The sequence below is a fragment of the Acomys russatus genome, chromosome 5 (genome assembly GCF_903995435.1).
Source record: "Acomys russatus chromosome 5, mAcoRus1.1, whole genome shotgun sequence".
NCBI lineage: Eukaryota > Metazoa > Chordata > Mammalia > Rodentia > Muridae > Acomys > Acomys russatus.
In genome coordinates, this window is record NC_067141.1 from 15687723 (window position 1) to 15708564 (window position 20842).

Sequence of the window (20842 nt, forward strand, 5' to 3'; positions counted from 1 at the left end):
AAATGAATCCCAGGGTTTCCTCTAAACCATTAGAGTTGTAATCATTAGAGGACTTGAAGGAAAGAGTTGAGTCAGGGACAGAGAAACTGGGACGTCCATGAAGCCAACTGTTAGACTGTCTCGTGTTTTGAGAAGGAATCTTTCCCACAGGCTAGATGCAAGATGTTCAAAGCCAGAGTTAATGGTGCTGCCTTTGGTACCACTGGGGTCATTTGGTGGGTTGAGATCATAGCGGGCTGGAGAACTCAGGGTGTTTGTGTGCTGTAGCCACCTGCCACAGTGATGTGCCCGCCCCCGCCAGTCTCGACTAGCCTTGCAGCTGAGAGTAACTAGTCCATTAACCTCAGAAGACAAGTCAAGCCTGGGTCTGAGTGTGATTCCTTTCCCCCTGATAAATGCCAGAAGATGCCAAGTTGCCAGGTTGCTGTGCTGCCAACTGCATCTTGCCCAGGCCCAGGAAGCAGTGGTTGCTGGGAAACTTCAAAGTAATGCACAACTTCATGTGTTCAGGTCTTGGAACCTTTAAGCCATATATATGAAGGGGGAGTCAAGCATCGAAGAGTGTCTCCCTGTCACGTATGACCTCAAACTCACAGCCTTCGCTGCTCGTGTGCCTCCACTCCCTGGGACATGCCTCCCATCCCTGTGGCCTTGGCAGCGAATCCACTGCTGGCTGAGATCCCCTGATTTACTAGGAATACCTGTGTCTGCTCTCGCTGGCTTGCTAGGCTGGGGCTCTAGGTCCCAGCTTATCCTGAGAGAAGTAGTTGACTTCCCAGTTCTGTTTTTCCACTACATCTGTATGTTCTATACCCCATGGCAAGGAGCCAGGAGAGGACTACATACATTCATACATATATACATACACACATATATTAGCATATAAAGTAATGGTTCCGTTATGATATTTTATACATATATATCACGACACTTTGTTCTTAAGACCCCTTTGGTTTCCTTCTTATGACCATTTCTCTCCCCTTTCTATATTCCATTACTGACTCTTATTTTTCCCTCCCTTTAGACCTCATCCCCTCTTTACATCTTCCTTTCTATTTTCTTTATATATATATATATGTATGTAATATGGAGAAGAGCGTGTATATATTTACATATATACACACATATATGGAAAGAAACACATGTTTACACATACATACATACATATGGCTATGTATATGCCGGCTCCCACATAGAGAAAGCATGTGTGTGTAGTTTGGATTGTATTCTTTTTCTCCATGGCAGAGATGATCATGTGACTGCAACCCTCCTCTTATGAGTGACAGGCAGGTGCTTAGGGTGCAGGAGACTTTAGTAAGGTGGCAGCCAGCTGGGGGCTATTGATTTAGAAGCCTGGGATGCTTGCCTGAAGAGTCAGGACACCGTCCTCTGTGATCAGCTTTCCTTGGCGCCTCAGCTGCCACAAGGACGAACGGAGCAAGCTCGACGACGCAGCTGCTCACCGCAATGCTGTATGATAATTTCGCAAATTATTATTTTTAATATAATCAGCTTTTTCCTTAGGCACTAAAAAGAAAAAAGTTAAATTGCTCACAAGCTAATAAAGGTTTATCTTCTGAAGCATCAGATTCTGTTTACTCATGAAACGCACACCTCCTCTCTTCGCCCACCGGGGAGGAAAATTAGCATTTATTTTCCCAGATAAACAAAAACTGGCGCAATGTTTGTTGACATATTCGGGTATTAAGCTCTTGCTTACATTTAAAATGATATAGAAGAATGGGGGAAATTTGGAAGCAGCCTTGCCCAGCTCTAGGGTTTTATTTTCCTGTGGGGAAAACTGCTGCTCTGTGGGTAGGTTGCTTTGGGTGCCTGGATGTGCTAACTAACAGAAGTATGCATGGAAAACAAACTCCCTTAGGCCCAGGAGCCATGAGAGAGACTGGCTGCTCCTCACAGCTTCTCCGTGTGGGATGAGCCCGATTCCCGCCTGGAGCTCTTCTTGAAATCCTGTTGGTGGCAGATGTACTTGGAACTCTGGCACAACCTTCATCTGAGCCCATGATGGAAGCCCGGAATTTGAGTTCCAGAAGCTCTGTAGACTGACATGGGCTCTCTCCTTCCCTGGTTTCTAGGTACGGAGACATGAGGAGGCAGATTGGCTTTGAGATCCGAGACATGTGGTACAATCTGGGTGAGTAGCTGAACATTGTCTTGGGGATGGGGTGAGCACCTTGATTTCCCTCTGTGTTGTGACATTGGTGCTAGTTTTCAGTGTGTGTGTGTGTGTGTGTGTGTGTGTGTGTGTGTGTGTGTGTGTGTGTGTGTGTGTGCATGTGGAAGCGCCATAGTTCAGCCTTTGATCCTTAGGGCTGTGTACCTGTTTTAGGAGCAGGATCTAGTTGGTCTATAACTCGTGAAGTTGACTATGTGCCTGTTCTTCAGGCCCCAGGGATCCACTTGTCTCCATGTCCCCAGTGCTAGGATGACAAGTCTGCATGCGCCTCCTTGCTCAGCTTTGTTTTATACGGATTCTGGGTTTGAAATTCGGTCCTCCTCCTGGTTGCATGGCAGATTCTTTACCAAGTGAGACATCTCCCCAGCCCCTTTGGGATATCTCAGAAACCTCAATTGCTTCTATTCCCAAGATAGCAATTACTGCTTCGTGCACAGTTCCACTTTCAGTAAGGAAAACAGATTAAAGGGAGGAGAAAAGCCTATCCCTGTGGCAAATAAGGAAATCAAAATAGCGCCCTCTGGTGTCAGGCAGACACATAGCTTGGACTGCCCTTGCTCCTAAGTAAGGCTCTGCTTCAGTTTGTATCTGCCACAAAGTCTGTCACCAGACTGTGACACTTGCCATCACTTGCTGTGTTCAGTTGTGCACAGTCTGCCTCCTAACAGGTTTATTCACCTACTCAGCATCTGCATTTGCTCACCCTGCCACCAGGTGGTGGTAGCACAGTGTGTTGCCGTGATTCAAGTGGTGAGCGATCTGTTTCTTGATGATATCAAACAAATTCAACTTTACCCAGGAATTAATTCATTAACACCCTGTTCCCACTATGCTTCATCCTGAAAAATAAAGAATGCTCTATTAAAATCTGAACCCAGGGCCAGCAAGGTGACTCTGTGGCTAAAGGACCAAGCCTGATGACCTGAGTTGTGGATGAAAGAGAAAACCAACCCCTGCAAGTTTTCCTCTTTCTGTGCTGTGATGCAACACACACACACACACACACACACACACACACACACACACACACACACACACACACAAATAAATGAGGGCTGGAGAGATGGCTCAGTGGTTTTGATTCGCAACACACCCACATGATGGCTCACAACTATTTTAAACTACAGTCCCAGGGATCCAACGCCCTCTTTTCTCTTCCTCAGGCACTGTGTGCATGTCATGTGCAGATATACAAAACACCCATATACATAAAACAAAAATTAAACATAAATAATTGTGATAAAATTATTTTTTAAAACCAGCAGGACATGTTTTTTCTTATCTTTTTCCAAAACACGGTTTCTCTTGTGTAGCCTCGGCTGTCCTGGACTCACTTTGTAGACCAGACTGGCCTCGAACACGCAGAGATCCCATTGCCTCTACCTCTGTGAGTGCTGAGATTACAGGTGTGCGCCACTGTGCCCATCTTCAGGACATGTTTTTCTTATAGATAAGTTTGTTAAAGAAATTAGTGACCATCAAGAACTTCTGTCTTTAATGTTCCTACTGGGAGCCTGCTCATGATACTAGGTCCTTACTGCCATCTGCCTTCTGCCCTCAAGCTTAGTACCAAAGTATCCTGGACCACGGAGGAGGTGCCCACATATCTGGAGATGATCAGGGATCAGTACAGTGCCTGGAAAGTATGGCTGTAAGGATTACACATTGAAGCACGGGTTTTGATGGATGTGTAGTACCAGACTCCATCACACACCTGGACATCCTGTGAGAGACAGCATCAGGCTTTGCAGGGCAGCACATGTTCCTGTGATCAGCAGGATCAAAGTGACCTCTTTGCCACCTGAACAAGACTGTTACTGTCCCTTTGACCCCCTCACCCTCCCGAGCTCCTCGGTGTCAGACATGGGGAGGGAAGTCCCGTCTCATCAGAAGGAAGGTCAGAATTCCCCAATGTTCCTTGTCTTTTTGCTTAGATAAATAATAGATCTTCTTCTTTTTTCCCCTCTTTTTGCTGTTATTGCTGATTTAATTTTTATTTATTTTTTTATTTTTTTAGAGAAGAGTCACTGTGCACGTCAATCCAGACTGTCTCGGCTTCCTGAGTGGTGGCTTTGCAAACATGCGCCACCATTCTTGGCTGTATATTCTGTTTCTGTTTTTGTTTTCTCAACGGAATCTTTACCTGGAATAGAAATGTGAAACACCTGGGAAGATGAGGCTGCGGGGAAACTCTATAGGTGCTATCACTAGATCTATAGGTGCTATCACTCTATAGGTGCTATTTAGTCAATAGGCAAGGCAGACAGCACAAGCATTTCACTAGAGGCCCCAGCTCACTCTTGAGCATAGAGCTGCAGGGGAGAGTTCCCTGGTGGAAGTGCAGAACTCTCGGGACAACTGCATTTGCAGTCCCCACCCAGTGCATGCAGAACCTGCCATATGCTGTGTGTACTGGGTAGCAGAATCGGATCAGGCTGAGGACCCTTCAAGGGCACTCTCTGTAGTACTTTAACCTGACCACTGCAACCTGTATATGGAGGACCTGTGTAAGTCCTGTATCTCCAGCACTCCAGCCAGCTGACCTCTATAACGTGGACCCTACAGGAACCACCCTGCCCTTCCTGGCTTTCTGCCATCTCCATGGTGGCATAGGAACCCAAGGATGGAGTGGGTAGTTTTCTAAGTCACACTGAATGTTCTTCCTCCATTACCCTACCATGCCCCTGCCTCGGAGACCTCTGTCTTGTGACCAGGTGCCCCTACTCAACAATCCAGTTCATACAGGAGATGGGCAGAATTTGTCAGAAGACTTCCAATCCAAAGGCCCAATAATTCTGTGATGCGTGCAGAGGATGAACTCAGTAGCGAGATTCTGAGGCTGATGGAACTAGGAATGGGGCCGTCCTTGGGTCATCTTAACTGAGTTCTCCGTGTTCCTTCTCAAAATTACAGTCTGGCAGATACATTTGTCACTCGACCTGGAGAGCCTGATGACCAGACTTAGGCCAGGGAGCAGATAATGGGTTAGCCTGTTGAGAAGAGAGTAATGAGAGGCAAAGGGACCCGCAGAGAGGTGGCTTACGAGGACACTGTGGTTCTCCGCTGAATGGTAGGAAGTCCAGATCCTGTCTAAGCCCAACATTCACAAAGGAAATGACATGACTTCCATCCCACTGGCCAGGCTGCACTGTCCCTTTGACTCCTCTGCACAAGGCCCTGGACTCACTCTCTAGTACTGCAAAAGAAGAGAGAAGAAAACGAGAGAGTGAGGTCACCCAAATAGAGGTCTGAGGGATCTATGTGCAATGAGGTGCCTCTATCTTCCCTGATAAACAGTGGCTGCCGGGCCAGACATCCCTTGTCCTGTCATGGTCCTGTAGTGACAAGATTGGGGGGGCTCCCCTAAGGGGAGCTTCATTCTTGGCATGGTGACTCAAAAGTTGGCATGGTTAAAACAGAGGGAACTTCAGTACTGCTCTCTGGCCCCAGGTGACCAGAGATTACCTTAACTGATGGATATAGTGGATCTTCTTGCCTTTCCAATATTTGTCTTAATTTTTTGGTGGGCCTTTTTTGTTTGTTTGTTTTTTGTTTTTTGCAAGGCCATAGTGTGTTCCTCTGTTTTATGTTTTATATTGCTGACCGTGATCTTCGTACTTTTATTATTTTTAAGTTTTATTATGATATCTTAATTATATAATAATTGTTATTACTTGGGTTTATTGGTTTATATATGTATGTGCTTTTTTTGAAAATATCCACTCCCACTGCTCTCTTTCTCCCCCTTTCGCTTCTACTAATTCCCTTCTGCCTCCCACCCACTTTCATGTGCTTTTTTTTTGAGGGGGGCTACTGGTGAGCATCATTAAGGCTTTTACAGAAGCATGAGCAAGGACTATGTACAGAAGCGTGTGCACCTTGCCCGTAGCTACAGATGTCCATGAAGATGCCCCTTCCTCCTCCAGCAACAAACTACATGTTCCTGTTTAAGTATTGTCACTGGCACCTCTGAAGCTCCATATGACCTTGAACCTGACTCCATTTCTTTCCATTGCCACCCGCCATGACCACCACGAGGGAAGGAAAGAATGACTTCCTGAAAAGTGAGGTTCTCTACAGTGCCTCCTCGGGAACCTGTAGTCTCAGGTGTGGCTCAGACTTTTCTATTCTGTCCCTGAGTGGTGAGCTCTCTTGACATCATGTCCTTAGCTCTAAAGAAGATGAGCCCAGCAATAGAGTCTTTTGAGTCACCATGCCAAGAGAGAAGCTAAGGGGGAGCCCCCCCCAATCTCGTCACTCACTATTGTGGATACATGACTAACACCTGAGCGTTCCAAAGCTTGTTTGGGGCATGAGAGTGAGCAGGAGACAGAAAGGAAGCCATGACCTTGGCCAATTTAAGAGCAAGGATTTGTGATCTGCAAGAAAGAGTAACTGCAGGGTGGGATTCCTGCCAGGCAAATAACTAAGAGTTTTATGGAGTTTTGCTTCTTTTTATTTTAGGTTTTTTTTTAAATTTTTTTTATTTTTTGACAAATAACAAGTCCTTTGCTCCTCCTTGGATCGTCACCATGCAGGCCTTAATAACAGCTCAACGGTCATCATGTCCACCAAGGACCCTTCCTGCTGTGTGTCTCTGGTGTTCAGGCCTGCCTGCCAATGGTACTGTGCAGTCTGACGCTCTCCAAAAACATAGCAGCCCATTGTGATTTCCCAGGATATGCACAGCCTATTTTCCACATAGCTTCCTTTTTTCTTTTTCTTTTTCTTTTTTTTTTTTTTCCTAGTGGGCTCAGGTTTGGGAATATGTTGGCAGGCACATGCAGCCAGCTCTGCCAAGAAAATAAAAATAGAAGTCGGATCAGATGTGTTCCTCACCTTAGAATTAGTCACCTGTCACTCCACCATTGCACCAAATGCCTTCCCTCTGTCCTTCTAGTGCTGTGCGTCTTTGGGGAAAGAGGAGTGTCTCACAAAGAGGTGCCCCAGTAGTCCCAGGGGCTGCTGGGTAGGACAGGGCAACAAACTTTTCTTTACAGAACCTAGCATGTCAAAGAGAAAAATCAAAAGCATACTCTTTCAAAAGAAAAGTGGGAGAAAATGTGTTCATTACCCAACTCTCAAGTTATTTACAAGAGCAGCTTGGAAGTGGCCTACAGGGCCACCTCGTCTTCATCTCCCTGTGGTTCCACCATCTACTTCTGTTTAATACGTCTAGCTCTCTGGAACCAGCGCATTCTGCCTGATCTAATCTGGCTGAGATGAAAATGCTCACATACAGTGAGACCTTTCTTTGACCTTACTTGGCCTGGGCTATTTTTCATGCAAAGATCTCCCCACTGGTGTTTTGGAAATGTGCAAAGTGGCTGCTTTTCCTTAAACCTGGATACTTCACAGTGGACCCTAATGCAAGGTGATGGAAGGTTCTGTCCTATGGTCCTATTAGGTGCATAATTTTCCTATGCAAAGTCCCTGTTCAATCACTGGATTCATGAACATTAGAGGAGCCAAGACACTGGGGATAGTGCTGAGTGGTGAAAGCCAAATGTCACTCTCAGAGGAGTTTGCACTACATCCTGTCAATAGAATAGAAACTCCAGGCAGGTCTTAAAGAGGTAGAGAATACAACTAAGGGACCTAAGGTTAAATCTTTGCATCACACCATGGTTATTAGAGTCTCAGTTACTTTTATGTTGCTGTGATAGAATACAATGACCAGAAAAGCAACTTATAGAAGAAAAGATCTATGTCACCTTAAGGTTCCAGAGAGAGAAAGAAAGTCCATAATATCAGAAGAGGCATGACAGCAGGCTGCTGTTGCAGGAAGCTGAAAGACTATATTTCCATCTATACCCAGGAAGCAGAGAGAGCAAACTGGAAGTGGGACAAGGCTATAAACTCTCAAAGCCCGCCCCCAGTGATGTACTTCCTTCAGCAAGGCTGCACCTCCAAAGCTTCCCCTAACCTTTCCAAACAGAGCAGTTGACTAGGGACCAAGAGTTCAAATACATGAGCTATGGGGACATTTCTCATTCAAACCACCACAAACATTTTGTTCTTCCTTTCTCTCCAATGAAAGGAAAACTGCAGGAGCCTCCTTGACTTTCACTGACCCACATCCAGGTCCATTATTAGACTTTAGCTTGAAGGACATCAGGGGAAACCCACAATGTGGATGTCCAAAATTACTAAGTCAGTAAACATGAGAATCAGAAAGCCCCACCCACCTTACCAACTCAGAGACAATGGACTTGTGACAGCTCCATCCCCAGGGGTATCCCAGCTCAGAGGTCTGGTGTTACTCCAGCCAGGTGTGGTTTCTGTACTAAAGGGAAGGGATAGCGGTGATCCCTGGGAACGAGGCCTTGTTTTTGTGTAGCTGAGTGTTCCGGTGGCTGCCCCTGCAACCTCTTGTTCTGCTCTGTATGTCCCTCCCAGGTTGGAACAATAAAAGCTGCAAGTGACAGACAGAACTTTATGACACTGAAATTACAGTTGATGAACAACTTGCTGTCACGATCTCCTGTGTTCTGAAGCATTGGCTCTGACATCTTTTAGGCATCATATAAGGAAAATGTCACCTGAGAAATTGGATATAATGGCATTTTCAGGGGACCACTTTGCAGCACTCACATGCCTTTCAGAAGTGTTAAGCATTAAGGGAAATGGGCAGAATCACACCATTGCTGCTTTAGACAGGATATTAACTATTGAGAGAAAGTCGAAATTTTGGATTCTAATTAAATTCAGGTTCCTTATCAGAGATTACATTCTGTACCTATGTCCACTCTGTTAAAACATCTTTTGGTGTATGAGAACACTCTACTTTCTTATGTATGGTTATTTATAATTTATAATAGACACATTTACTTAATGACTCTCTTGACAGAAATCTGCACTCATTGAGCTATAAAGAAAACCAAATTCTGTATTGTGTTTTCTGATTGTGTCAAAGTATTAATAAGATTAATTAACTCCAGATCAGCTGCTGGTGTTAATAAGAAAATGTCACAAATAATTCACTCAGGCGTAGCATTTCTCATGCACCCTCCTGTTATGTGCTGGAATGAGGCAATGCCAGTTAGAGTGCAGTGGCTTCAAGATAAAGGAAGCCTTCTAAAATGAAGGATGAGAGACTGCTGCCTGGGAGCACCACCCCTGCCTCATCATGTCCCCTCAGCAAGGCTGGTGTATTAGCTAGCATTCTCTAAAGAAATAGGATTGATATAATTAGTGTGTGTGGGTGGGTGGGTGGGTGGGTGTGGGTGTGTATTAGAGTGGCTTATAGGCTGTGGTCGCAGTAGTCCTACAATGGCTGTTTCATGACATAAAAGCACATAAAAGCCAAGAGTCCCATAGTTGCTCAGTCCATGGAACTGGATGTCTCAGCAGTTTCAGTGTTGTGCTGGGATCTCAGGGAAACCCTAGATAGTTGCCGGTCCTCAGTCTATGTTAGAATCCCAAAGAAGTATGTTCTAATAGCAGCAGAGAAACACCTGAGCAACAGGATAGGTGAACTTGCCAGCAAGAGTGAGGATAAGCAGGCAAAAAAGCAAAAGCTCCCTTCTTTGTGTCTTTTATATAGGCTGCCTCTAGAAGGTGTGGCCTAGATTATGGTGGGCCTTCCCACTTCTAATGATCTAGTCAAGAGAAGTCCTGCCCAGGTATGCCCAGCTGTTTGAGTTGTAGTTGATTCCAGATGTTGCTGCTTGACAACGGAGATTAGCCATCACAGCCAGCCGCCTGTGTGGAAAAAGGGTCATTGCAGCATCCCAGCAGGGCCCTGAGCTAGGGCTTGCTGCTACCTCCTTCCATTGCCTTCCTTGGGTCTCATCAAGGCCCGTATGCTCTCATCTGTGCCATTTGCCAAGTATCCTGAATTCAGGGACAGCACAGTCAATGGGGCTCGGCTGGCCAGTGTGCCCTAGGAAGCCACCTCCCCAAGTGCAGGAAATGCAGTGTGTCCCACACCTTGGCTTTTTATTGTTTTAAGTTATGAGGATCAAACCCAAGTCTTCATGCTTGCAAAGCAGGCCTTTTATCTCTTGAGACCAACAAAGCTGTTCTTCACATAAATGTGCTTCTATCAGGCAGCAGCCTGAGGTGGTAGACCCTGCTAGTTCTGTAGTCCCCTAATCCAGTGGGGCTCTGTATGCTTTGACTGAGGTCTTTCAGAGTGCTTCAGAAGTCACTATGTAGTTCTCAGAAGTGTCAGATGGGCCACATCTCTCCGAACCACCTTGGAGATAGAGGGAGCCTAGGAGTTCTGCACTCTTCATGTGTCAGCCCCCAGGCTTGTCAGATGGGGCTCTCCCAGCCCCAGGCCCCTGCTCCATCTGTTCGTGTCCTTGACCTATACGCTAAAACTTACTTCTTATGAAACCACCCTCTCTGGCCAATATAGAGGGAGAGCTTGTCTCAAAATAAACATCCAAACAACCCTTCCAAAAGAATAATAACAAATATGATAGTACCTACTATCACAAAACACACTAAACAAGACATGTCTATGGGTGACAAGTTTTTAAAATATTGTTTTTTAAAAATTTTTATCGTGGTGTGCATCCATGACATGGGGGAGGGGCATGCCATGGCATGTGTGTGGAGATGAGTGGTTAGCATGTAGGGTTGGTTCTCTCCTCCCACCTTTATGTGGATTCTGGGATCCTACTTGGGTCACGGGGCTTGGTGGCAACACCTTTACCTACTGCGCCATCTTGTTGACCTGAGACACACTTAGAGGATAGTGTCTTATTGCTTGCTCTTGCTCAAGATTGAATTCCATCCACTTTTTTTTTTTTTTTTTTTTTGCATATGGGTGTGTCGTGGTCATTGTGTTCCGTGTATGTGGAGACCAAGGGTTTACTTTGAGGGTCATCTTTCTATGTCCTCCACTTTCTTTCCTGAGTCAGGGTCTCTCAGTGAGTTCGGAGCTTGTGGTGTCAGCTAGCCTGGCGTGCCATCCTGCATCAGAGACCTCATCTGCTTCTCATGTGCTGGGATTTCCAAGTAGTGCCTTGCCTCCCCAGCTTTACATGGGTGCTGGGGGTCTGAACTCCAGTCCGCATGCTTATATGGTAAATGCTTTGCCCGCTGAGCCATCTCCTCAGCCCTCAGTCCACACATGACGTAAAGTGCTTAAAATCCTTCACGCAAGATCGGGTTCAGTCATGGAAACTCCATCCAAAGTACCAAGGGCTATGTTCTGCGTTCTTAAATCCCTTTAGAAGACAACACCTGCCCCTTCTTTTTTAAAATAATAGATGTTGTGTTTCTTTATTGAAAGGTCAACACAAGATAAAATTCATCCCAGAAATGGTTGGCCCAATATTGGAAATGACATTGATTCCTGAGACAGAACTTCGAAAAGCCACCATTCCCATCTTCTTTGACATGATGCAGTGTGAATTCCACTCCACCCGAAGTTTCCAAATGGTAAGGACACAGACGTGCAGAGTGTGACAATGGGGGTGGGGGGGGCATTGGACAGACAAAAATCTGAAATACACATGTGAGTCTAGAGTTAATGATGACACTGGAAAACAGTTCTCCACAGCTCATCTGTGACCACCCTTGTTGAAGAATCTGGTGCCTTCTGTCTTCCTCTGAGGAAGGCATTCATTGGTTTCTAGTTGTCTCTTACTGGTCTTTAGAGGGACTTTGCATTAAATCCTAGATTAAAGTCCCTTGAGGCTGGAAAGAGGGCTTAATAGGCTTAGAGCATTTGCTGTGCACGCATGAAGATATGAGTTTGAATCCCCAGCATCCATGTTAAAAAAAAAAAAAAAAACAGCATAAGGATTCATGCACGCCGTTGCTGGGGCAGGAGACACATGGGTCATAGGAGCTTGCCAGCTGGCCAGGCTAGTCAAGGAAAATGAGCTCTGGGTTCATTGAGATGGTCTCGGGAATAAGGTCAGGACACTCAGCATCACCCTCTGGCCTCTGCAGGTGGGCTCTGCTCTCCCACACACACATGCCACACATACACAATGTGTATGAGATTTTAAAATCTGATTTTAATGGAGATATAACATTTTTTCTTTTTGCCCTATGCTGCTTAGTTTCTACTACCAATAAATGTACTGTGCACCTGCTCATTCACATAGCTTGAATTCATAGTGAATGTTTTCCCCCAGAATACACCCTCAGAAATGGAATTTTGGAATCAAAATGCTTTTGTACCATTAGGCATTATTACCAAATTGTTTGATATTATTGCTACAAGCTATGACCTGCCTTCCACTGCTGCTGCCTCTACAGCCTGGTTTCAGTGTCACTCCAGGCTTGTTGAAACTATAAATTATAATCTGAAATACCTTTCTCCAGGCATAAAATTCATTAGACTTTTTTAATTTCATGTGAATCAAGCACAAAGAAAGACTTGTAAAAAAAAACTACTATTAAATTTTTTAAAACTCAAAGGGAGAAAAAGTATTTATATAGATAAATGTCATACATCCAAAAAACTAGAATCAAAAGCCATCAAAACCGTTTATACGATTTCTCATTTTGAAGCGTAGTCTTTGGGTCAAAGTAAAGGTCAAGGGCAGGTGAAATGGAGATGGATGAGAGGTGGGTTTCTGCGTTGGCCCTCCCTCCTCACTGTTTTTGTGCCTGGTTGCTGTATCAGGGAAGTTGCTAGCTGTCTTACAATAACCTTCCGAGAAGGTGCTTCAAGTGTTCTGATTTACCCCAGGTTTGCCGAGAAACGATACAAAGTCAACGAGAGCCGCAGAAGCAGGGTCTCCATCCTCAACATTTCTTCCTTTTGAGCAGTCAGTCTCTGTCCTTTGATTTTGCAGAAAGCTAAACTTCCTGAGTAATACTACAAAGAGATAGCGCTCCCTAAGGCCCAGCTCGTGATCTATAAGCGTTTTGCTGGCTTAAAACACACCTTGCTTGGATATAGGCAAATAAAAGCACGGCCATGAACAAGCAGACTCACGGAAGAGATGGTATCAGGCTAGACATGGTCCACAGTCCAGCAGTTTTCTTAGAACCCACCGGCTGTCTTCCATTTGTGTGAGACACTGGGTTGCAAGCCTTGACAACTCTTTAAGTGAAGCAAAAAACGAAGACCATCAAGCTAGTGGAATCAGTCTTGTGATTGCCCGCTTTCCCGCCTCCCCAGAGCAAGCATACCAGCGGATTCATTTATAAAGAGAAAGGGCATGCTTTGGCTCACCCTCTGAGAGGCTTTCACTCAACTGTCCCTATTGCTTGGAGTCCTTGGTAAGACAGCTCAACATAGCAGGACTAGAGAAATGGTGGAAGAAAACCATTCACCCCAACCAGGAAGAGCTGAGGCCACGCCCTCCCTCAAAGGTGCACCTATTGGTCTAAATGGCCTAAACAGCTCCCACACTTAAGGTTTTCTGGAGAACAAGCCTCCGTGACATGGGACTTGGAGGGCTCACTACAGATGCAAACTGTAGGTCTCTTCCATGTCAGTCTATTCCTGCAAGTTGGGAAAAGATCAACCTCCATCCTTTGTTCCCTGCCTCCCCATTCCGGGGCTCTCCTGGACCACAGCACTTGTCCGTTGACTTTTTCTATCCTTCCAGAACCTTCCCGCTTTCACTCTGGCTAGTCTTTGTCAGCCTGTTCTCTTCGAGCAGAAGGCATGGCCCTCATTCCTTACAGGCAACCTCTGGAGGTATAACCTGACAGGGTGCTCGCTCAGCCGCCAGGACACAGCTGGCTCAGTCTGCCTGCCTCTCCATCCACGAAACTGCTGGGATGGGGATGGTTGGCTGCTGTTTAACTAATCCACCACAAATGCAATTATCTAACCTGATTAGTCACATCAGTGAGGGCTTAAATTGCCTCCACTTTTATAGCAGATGCACAAACCTAATGGAGTGAGGGGAAGGCATTAGGGCTTTTTGTTTTTCGGCAGCTTTAGTGTTTTGGTCACAGGACACAGCATCTTCTAAGACTGCACTTTCATAGCAGAGAAGTTGATATGCTGATGTTCCTCAAATGTGTATCGTGGCCAGCTTGTCTTGATCACTTGTAATTGGAGTTTGGAGGTGACCTACTGGTTTTAGAGGGCAACCTTGATTTTATTCATGATTTAGTGGTATCTAAGCATGACTGGGGCTTTAGAAGCACGTGCTGCAAATTGGCTTTTTTTTCCAGAATCACCTGCAGTTGTTGCTTTTGCATTTCTCAGCCACAGTGGTAGCATTTTATTAGCGTATTCTTTCCCAAGTAGTTCTGGAAGAACAGAAAATTTCTTTCAGGACCACTGTGCCCTTGCCCTGTCCAGCCTCTCCAAAGCCCTTCTATGAGCTGGGCTCTTGTGACAGTATGATGGGCAGCATAGAGTTACCCATTCAGGATGAATGGCCTCCTGTAGCCTATGACAACCTTTCTAGGGCTGTATTCCTTACTTTGGGTCATTAAGTCATTTTGGTTTCTTCAGTTCTGGACAGATGTCACAAGAAACATCAGTTCTATGAACGTCTGTAGGAAGTAGGGAAGCGGCGCGTACAAAGCCATGAGCTTGATCCCTAGCACTGAGTAAACTAGGCATGGTGGTGGGTGGTTAATGCCACCACTGTGGAGGTGGCAGCAGGAGGATCAAAAATTAAAGGCCATCCTCAGCGGTCAGTTTGAAGTTAGCCTGTGATACATGAGATTTAATTTAAAAAAAAAAAAAGTCTAGAAAAGGCAAAACAACAATAATAACAAGAAGGTCTGTAGATTCAGAGTTCCCAATGCTAGTAAAAGTCACCTGTTTCTAGACAAGTTCTACAGGGACTGGGCCCCAATGGGTGGATCTGTGATCCAACATGAAGGGTCTGGAACCAGCCAGAAACAAGTGAGATAAGCAGCAGCCTAGGGTTCTCCCAGCAATCCCTTCTGGCTATAGACATGTACATCCTTATGGGCCAGGACGGCAGATCTGCAGCCCATCAGAAAGAGCATGTCACTGTGGGCTGGGTTCTCGCCCCTATCCCCAAATCCCCACTGTCATTATTCCTCCATGCCCCGTGTCATCTTTGAAGCATGTCTTTTTCCGCCTTGGTTGTGGGTTCTCCAAGTAGCACAGGCAAGAATTCATGTGAGAGTCTCCAACCTGGGGACCTCTCATGTGTCCCTGGGGTGACCTGTCCTGACTCCCATAGCAGCTGCCGTTGACGGAGGGACTCTCCTGTCATTTCTCTGCCCTTTCCACATGAGGAAAACTCCTCAGGAGAAATCTCTCTTCTTCTCTACCTCTTTTTTCTCTGACTGCTTCCAAAGCTCTAGCTTTCTGATCCATTCAGTCCTTTCTAAGACCTTTCCATGATCTGCTTGTCCCACTTGTCCACCTAAGTCATCCCTTCCTCCTATTCCCACCTGTTGCTTTCCCCTCCAGGAATTCTCCGTGCCCTAACATGCTTATCTCAATCCCCGCCCCCTGTTTTCACGGTGCTCTGTCTGATTCCTCCTTTCGCCCCATCCCACAGTAGCATGGGGGAGGTGGGGAGGCATCGTAGAATGCTTATTAATAATTAATATTGATTCAAATTAGTAATAATGCAGCAGTTCCTCTTTAACCAGCTGTTTCCCCAAATAACCACAGAAAGAGACTATGATTTATTTAATTAGCCTAGAGCACAACACTGAGCAATAATTACTTCATCCTAAACCTCTAAGCTATTTTAGTTTCCTACCATTCAGATTCTCCCAGTCATCCTTGCTTTTTAAATCATCTTGCTCCGGTTCATTCCTCTGGATGCTTCTTGAGGATTCATGGCTCCATCCCCACTTCCTCTCTCTTTCTCCACCCCTTGCTAAATGCAGATGTCCCGCCCTATTCTCTGTGTTGCTCTGTGTTGCATCGGCTGGTTGGCATCTTATTGGCCCGATAGAGAATAATCGGTGGCATGTTTACACAAAAAGAGATACTTCGAATAAACCTCACAATGCCATGTCCGGACTGAAGCCAGATAGTGGGGTAGAGAAATCAGCATTGCAGTGGACGAAGGTGAACTTGACACAGTCCACCAAACCATTCTGCCAACAAGGCATCCAGATCTTCTTGCCCCATTTGTCACCAACCTCAGCACACCAGCCTTGGAAAAGGGGGGATGGAATACTACTTGGCTTTACACTGGCTTTGTTGCTCTCTTACTGTGAGCCTCCCAGATTCGTAACTGTGAGAGTCTGAGCTTCACAGTGCACTTTACTTCCAAAACATTAAACACACACACACACACACACACACACACACACACTTTAAGTTCTCTCTCATCTTTTTAAAGAATCCCGTTTGTTATGACTTTGGAAAATGCAGCGCTAACAGCTGAGAAGTGTAAGCAAGTGGCCGCACAGCCCACCGACCAGTGATGCGAATGTGGGGGGAAAGGTGAAATCATGTTCTCAATCATGGGGTCTTTGTGTGTGTGTGTGTGTGTGTGTGTGTGTGTGTGTGTGTGTGTGTGTGTGTGTCCTCTTTGTGAGGCTCGGTAAACTCGAGTTGTTTACTCGCAAAACAACTTCCCGACACTCCCACTTAGTCGTAGTAATAGAAACACGAGCAACCTTGTGTCATCAGAAGCTCAGTCCCTGAGATCCTGTTTGGATAATCTCCTGCTGCCCATGCTGCTAGCCTTAAGCAAATAATTAAAGACGCCAAGTGGATGTGGGAAGCTTCTGCCACTTGGAATGGAAGCCAGTGCAGTTTGTACTGCAATATGAATGAGAATACGTTTAGTGTGGATTCTATCTTGTTTATTCTCCAAATCACTTGGGAGTTTTCTTTATTGCCCTGTTTATTTGTGTTCTTTATTTCAAAAGAAAATGCGGTCCTATTGCTTTAGATGCTTCTAGAGGAACCGTGACGTGAGGGACAGATTTGATTTCATTGAATTCATTCCCGAAGGTGGTCTGAGAGATCTTGACTCCAAGAGTTCTGATTATATTGAATTCTGCTCTTTAAAGCCTTCCAGCAAAGACATCCTCACCTTTCCATAGTCTCCTTCAACTAAAGCAAACTTGACTCTCTGAGGCCACTTCCTCAGAGTTCACTGTTATTGTACTCAGCCGAAAGACCCTCTTCAGGCTGCACTGTGAGCGTCTGCAAGCTATCTCGGCCAGTCTGCGGGGGCATCCTGGCCTCACTGCTCTAAGGGTACAGTTTTGGGGTCTCCCAGCTCATGAGCAGGTCCCAGAAGTTTCAAGGTCAGGGAGCTGCCTACTTAATAGACAGGGAGAGTATGAAGGTTTTTAAAATATGGGATGAAATCCTAGAGATTAATTAGGTGTGTAATTAAGTTTACACAGCGGTTAGGGAAGATAAATGCAGTCTACGTTAAAAAAAATATTAGTGCGTCTGAGCACAGGGATTAAAGGCCAAGTGACAGATTGAGGAGTCTGTCAGTGTTAGGATATCTTCAGGAGACCTGGGGGATGGAGGCTTTTAAGGGCAGACTCCTGTCTGCTGAGGCTTCTTCATGGACATATTTTCCATGCAGCCAGCCATCTTTCTGTTTTTTGTTTTTTTTTTTTGTTTGTTTGTTTGTTTGGGTTTTTTTGTTGTTGTTGTTGTTTTTGAAGGGGTAACATATTTATTTCTAATTTCATTAAAAACATATGAAAATTTTAAATTATATAAAAAACGAGATACAAGTGTTTCCTATGTCATATCCTTTTCTTTCTTTTAAAAATTTTACTATGTTTCTTTTTTTAACATACACATTTATTTTATTACACCGGAGTAAAATAAACTACATACAGTAGAAAGAACCATGAGACAATCAAGAATTATATAAATGTTACATTCATAGTGATTTGGCCATTTGTATTTGGCAAACTTGAAGTAAACATCTTTCCTATCTTATTGGGTCTAAATTTCTGAATGGAGATTAATATCTATCATATTTCATCTCTATTAACTCAAAACATCTATCTTGATCTAAAAACATCTTAAACCCTAGTCTACTAAGCTTAATTGAAAGACTAAACTATCTCATCTTCAAAGCCATCAGAGACTTGAGAAGGGATAAAACTTAAATACCTGGGTGAACCTGGAGTGCAGATTAGCAGCTTCCAAAAATGAAAAAATGACTGAGGCAGTTTACCACCTGTCTAATGCACATGATTTTTAATAGCAGTAAACCTAAGTCAAAATTAATACATTTCAAATGAATTCTCATAGGCTTTAAGGTTATCCATTGGCTGGAGTCCCCACTTCATGGTCTCTGAAATAGTATTCACTAGCCCATGGCTGACTTTGGCAATAAGACTGGGAAGCTGTAGCTTTTTTCCAAGTTAATTGAATTCACAACATCAATACCAGTGTGAGGACAGCCCATCACACTCCGTTGAAAAGCACTCTTCCGAAGCCTTCATTTGATGATCTCTTACATTTAATGTGTGTGCTCAGGGTGGGGGTGGGGAGAGGTACCAATATCAGAGACTTGAGGTGTTCAATTCCATATTTAAAGTTGGATACCCCGTGGATATTTTTGTAGCAATATTGGTGATTCAGAGAAGAGAAGGAAATATAATGATTTCGTTTAATACATCAGTGAGCCTCCATCACCTTTTGAGAAGAAGCACAATAAACGCACTCTAATTTTATCCTAGCCACAGAGCCCCACTGCCTGCTACCACCGTGCAGGCTGACAAGGAACACAATAAACACACCTTTATTAAAAATAAAAAACAAAAACAAAAACAAAAACAAAACCAGCCCCGCTCTATCAGCAAATGGACTGTCTCCAATTTATTGGGATGGGACCGTTTAATTCTGACTATGATAACAGGTCACAGTACACTAGCGCATTGTTCCTAGTATGTTCTGTAAAAACGAATGAAGGCACGGAAATGAGAGGCTAGCCGAGGAGCCCTGATGTTGTGAACCTCGCTGATGCACGGCAGAGTTGCCAGGCGTCTGTGCAAATGCTCTACCTCAGACTGGAGGCTGGTAAGTCTAGAATCGTACTGGGTTCCGATGTCCTTACCGTTCAGCCACTCCTTTTTATAGAAAACGTTACATTCCTCAGTCAAGTTTGATAAGCAGCATATTTAAGGAACCCAGGCTTCATCATCATCTGCCTGGGTGTGACAGCTAAGCTTACACACGGAAGCAGAGAAAGCATGTCATTTTCATACAGTAGAACCCACGTCCCAGTACTTTCTAATTGGGGAAATGGTGAACCATTTGAAATGTTTCTGGGTATGCTTGCCATTGTTAGGACAAATCAGGCTTCTTTGAATTCTCTCTACTTTCCCAGTAATATTCCACATACATGCATGTTCCAGTACCATGTCTCAATTAAGATGTTTGGTACTCTTTTATACCTCAACTTCTTGTCACACATCACACATGCTGGTCACACCTTTGATCTTTGGCACCCGACTCTGTTTTCCTCTGAAAGGACTGCCTGGAAATGCTGTCTCAGGCTAATTGCAAGAGATCTCTCAAAGCAAAGGAGCCCTTTCTGTAAAGAACAGAGTCATCATTGCAGGCTAGTAGCCAAAGGTGGTCATTTCACGGCAAAAGTATTTTCCTTGATGCTCCCTGTTGTGGGGGGAAAAAAAAAAGGAAATCTCTTTCTTTAGTGGAACCGTCTCTGTTTCTGAAAAGCCTTGAACTTCTTAAGCCTGACAATCAAAAAGTGGCATTTATCTGGGAGGAGAGCACAAGGAGATCTGAAAGACTGAGCAGCTCATAAAGGCCGAGGTCGCTGGGAGGCTGCCAAGCAAGAAGCAGCCCCGGCTCCTCCTGCCCCATCTTCCGTTTGTGCAGTGGGATGAAAGTGAGGCTCTGAGCACTGCATCATGATAAGGACGGGAGAGTCCAGGCCAGCTTGGAGGCTCCCCCATAGGCCTTGCTTTCTGCTTCTCCAGAGCCCACCATTAGCTGTCACTGCCATAGTAGTACGTCACATTCCCCATGTCAGTGTCCCATGTCTGTTGTTGTGGCTAACCCATGTCACCACTTTGCTGGACAAAGCCCAGGGAAGCAGATGATTGGGTACCATCCATTTCACTTCCTACTGACATGCTGAGCTCTCCATCTATTTGAGGCTCAATTCCTTGCTTCCCTGGGGGGTGTAGCTCACTGGTAGAGGGCTTGCCTGGCATGCAGCAAACCCTGGGTTCGATCCTCGGCACTGCATAAAATCTGGCATCATGGCATGGTATCTGTAATCCTAATACTTAGGAGGTAGAGGCAGGGGGATCAGAAGTTCTTCCTTGGTTATATACAGACTTTGAAGCCAGCTTGGCTACATGAGACCCAAATTTCAAGCATGTGATGAACACCAAACAAATTTTTCATGTGCAAAAGGCAACATGTTCGTTTCATGCTTACCTCCAAGCCTTGATATAGCAGTCCCTGAGGGAGGAGGCGTACTCTCACCTGGCTGCCATTCCATAAGAACCTTGTCATTATGAGGAACCTGGGGATTGCTGCTGAGAACTGGCTTCGACATCTTTAAAGGGAGCCCGGAAGCCTTCACATCTGTGCTAAAGTGTGCTTGCTTTCTGCGTTGAGTTCAGTCGCCCATTTCCCTCTAGCTCGTCCTACTTGTTCAGAATGTGGGTAACCCTTCCTGCCTACCAACAACCACAGGATCCTCTTAGACATGAGTGTCACCTGACTGTCAGGGAAGGAGATGAGGAAACATACTTACCATTGTGAAGGTCTTTATTTCCAGTCTGGTCACCCCTAGAAACATG

At 45.0% G+C, this 20842-nt stretch overlaps 1 protein-coding gene across 1 annotated transcript in view; it reads left to right on the forward strand.

The window, feature by feature from the left end:
• Positions 1 to 20842, forward strand: part of Dock1 (dedicator of cytokinesis 1) — a 508411-nt gene that overhangs the window by 423315 nt on the left and 64254 nt on the right. The window contains exons 32-33 of the mRNA XM_051145486.1: positions 2097 to 2155; positions 11445 to 11593. Of these exons, the coding sequence (XP_051001443.1) occupies positions 2097 to 2155; positions 11445 to 11593 (208 nt within the window). The remainder of the gene's footprint in view (positions 1 to 2096; positions 2156 to 11444; positions 11594 to 20842) is intronic.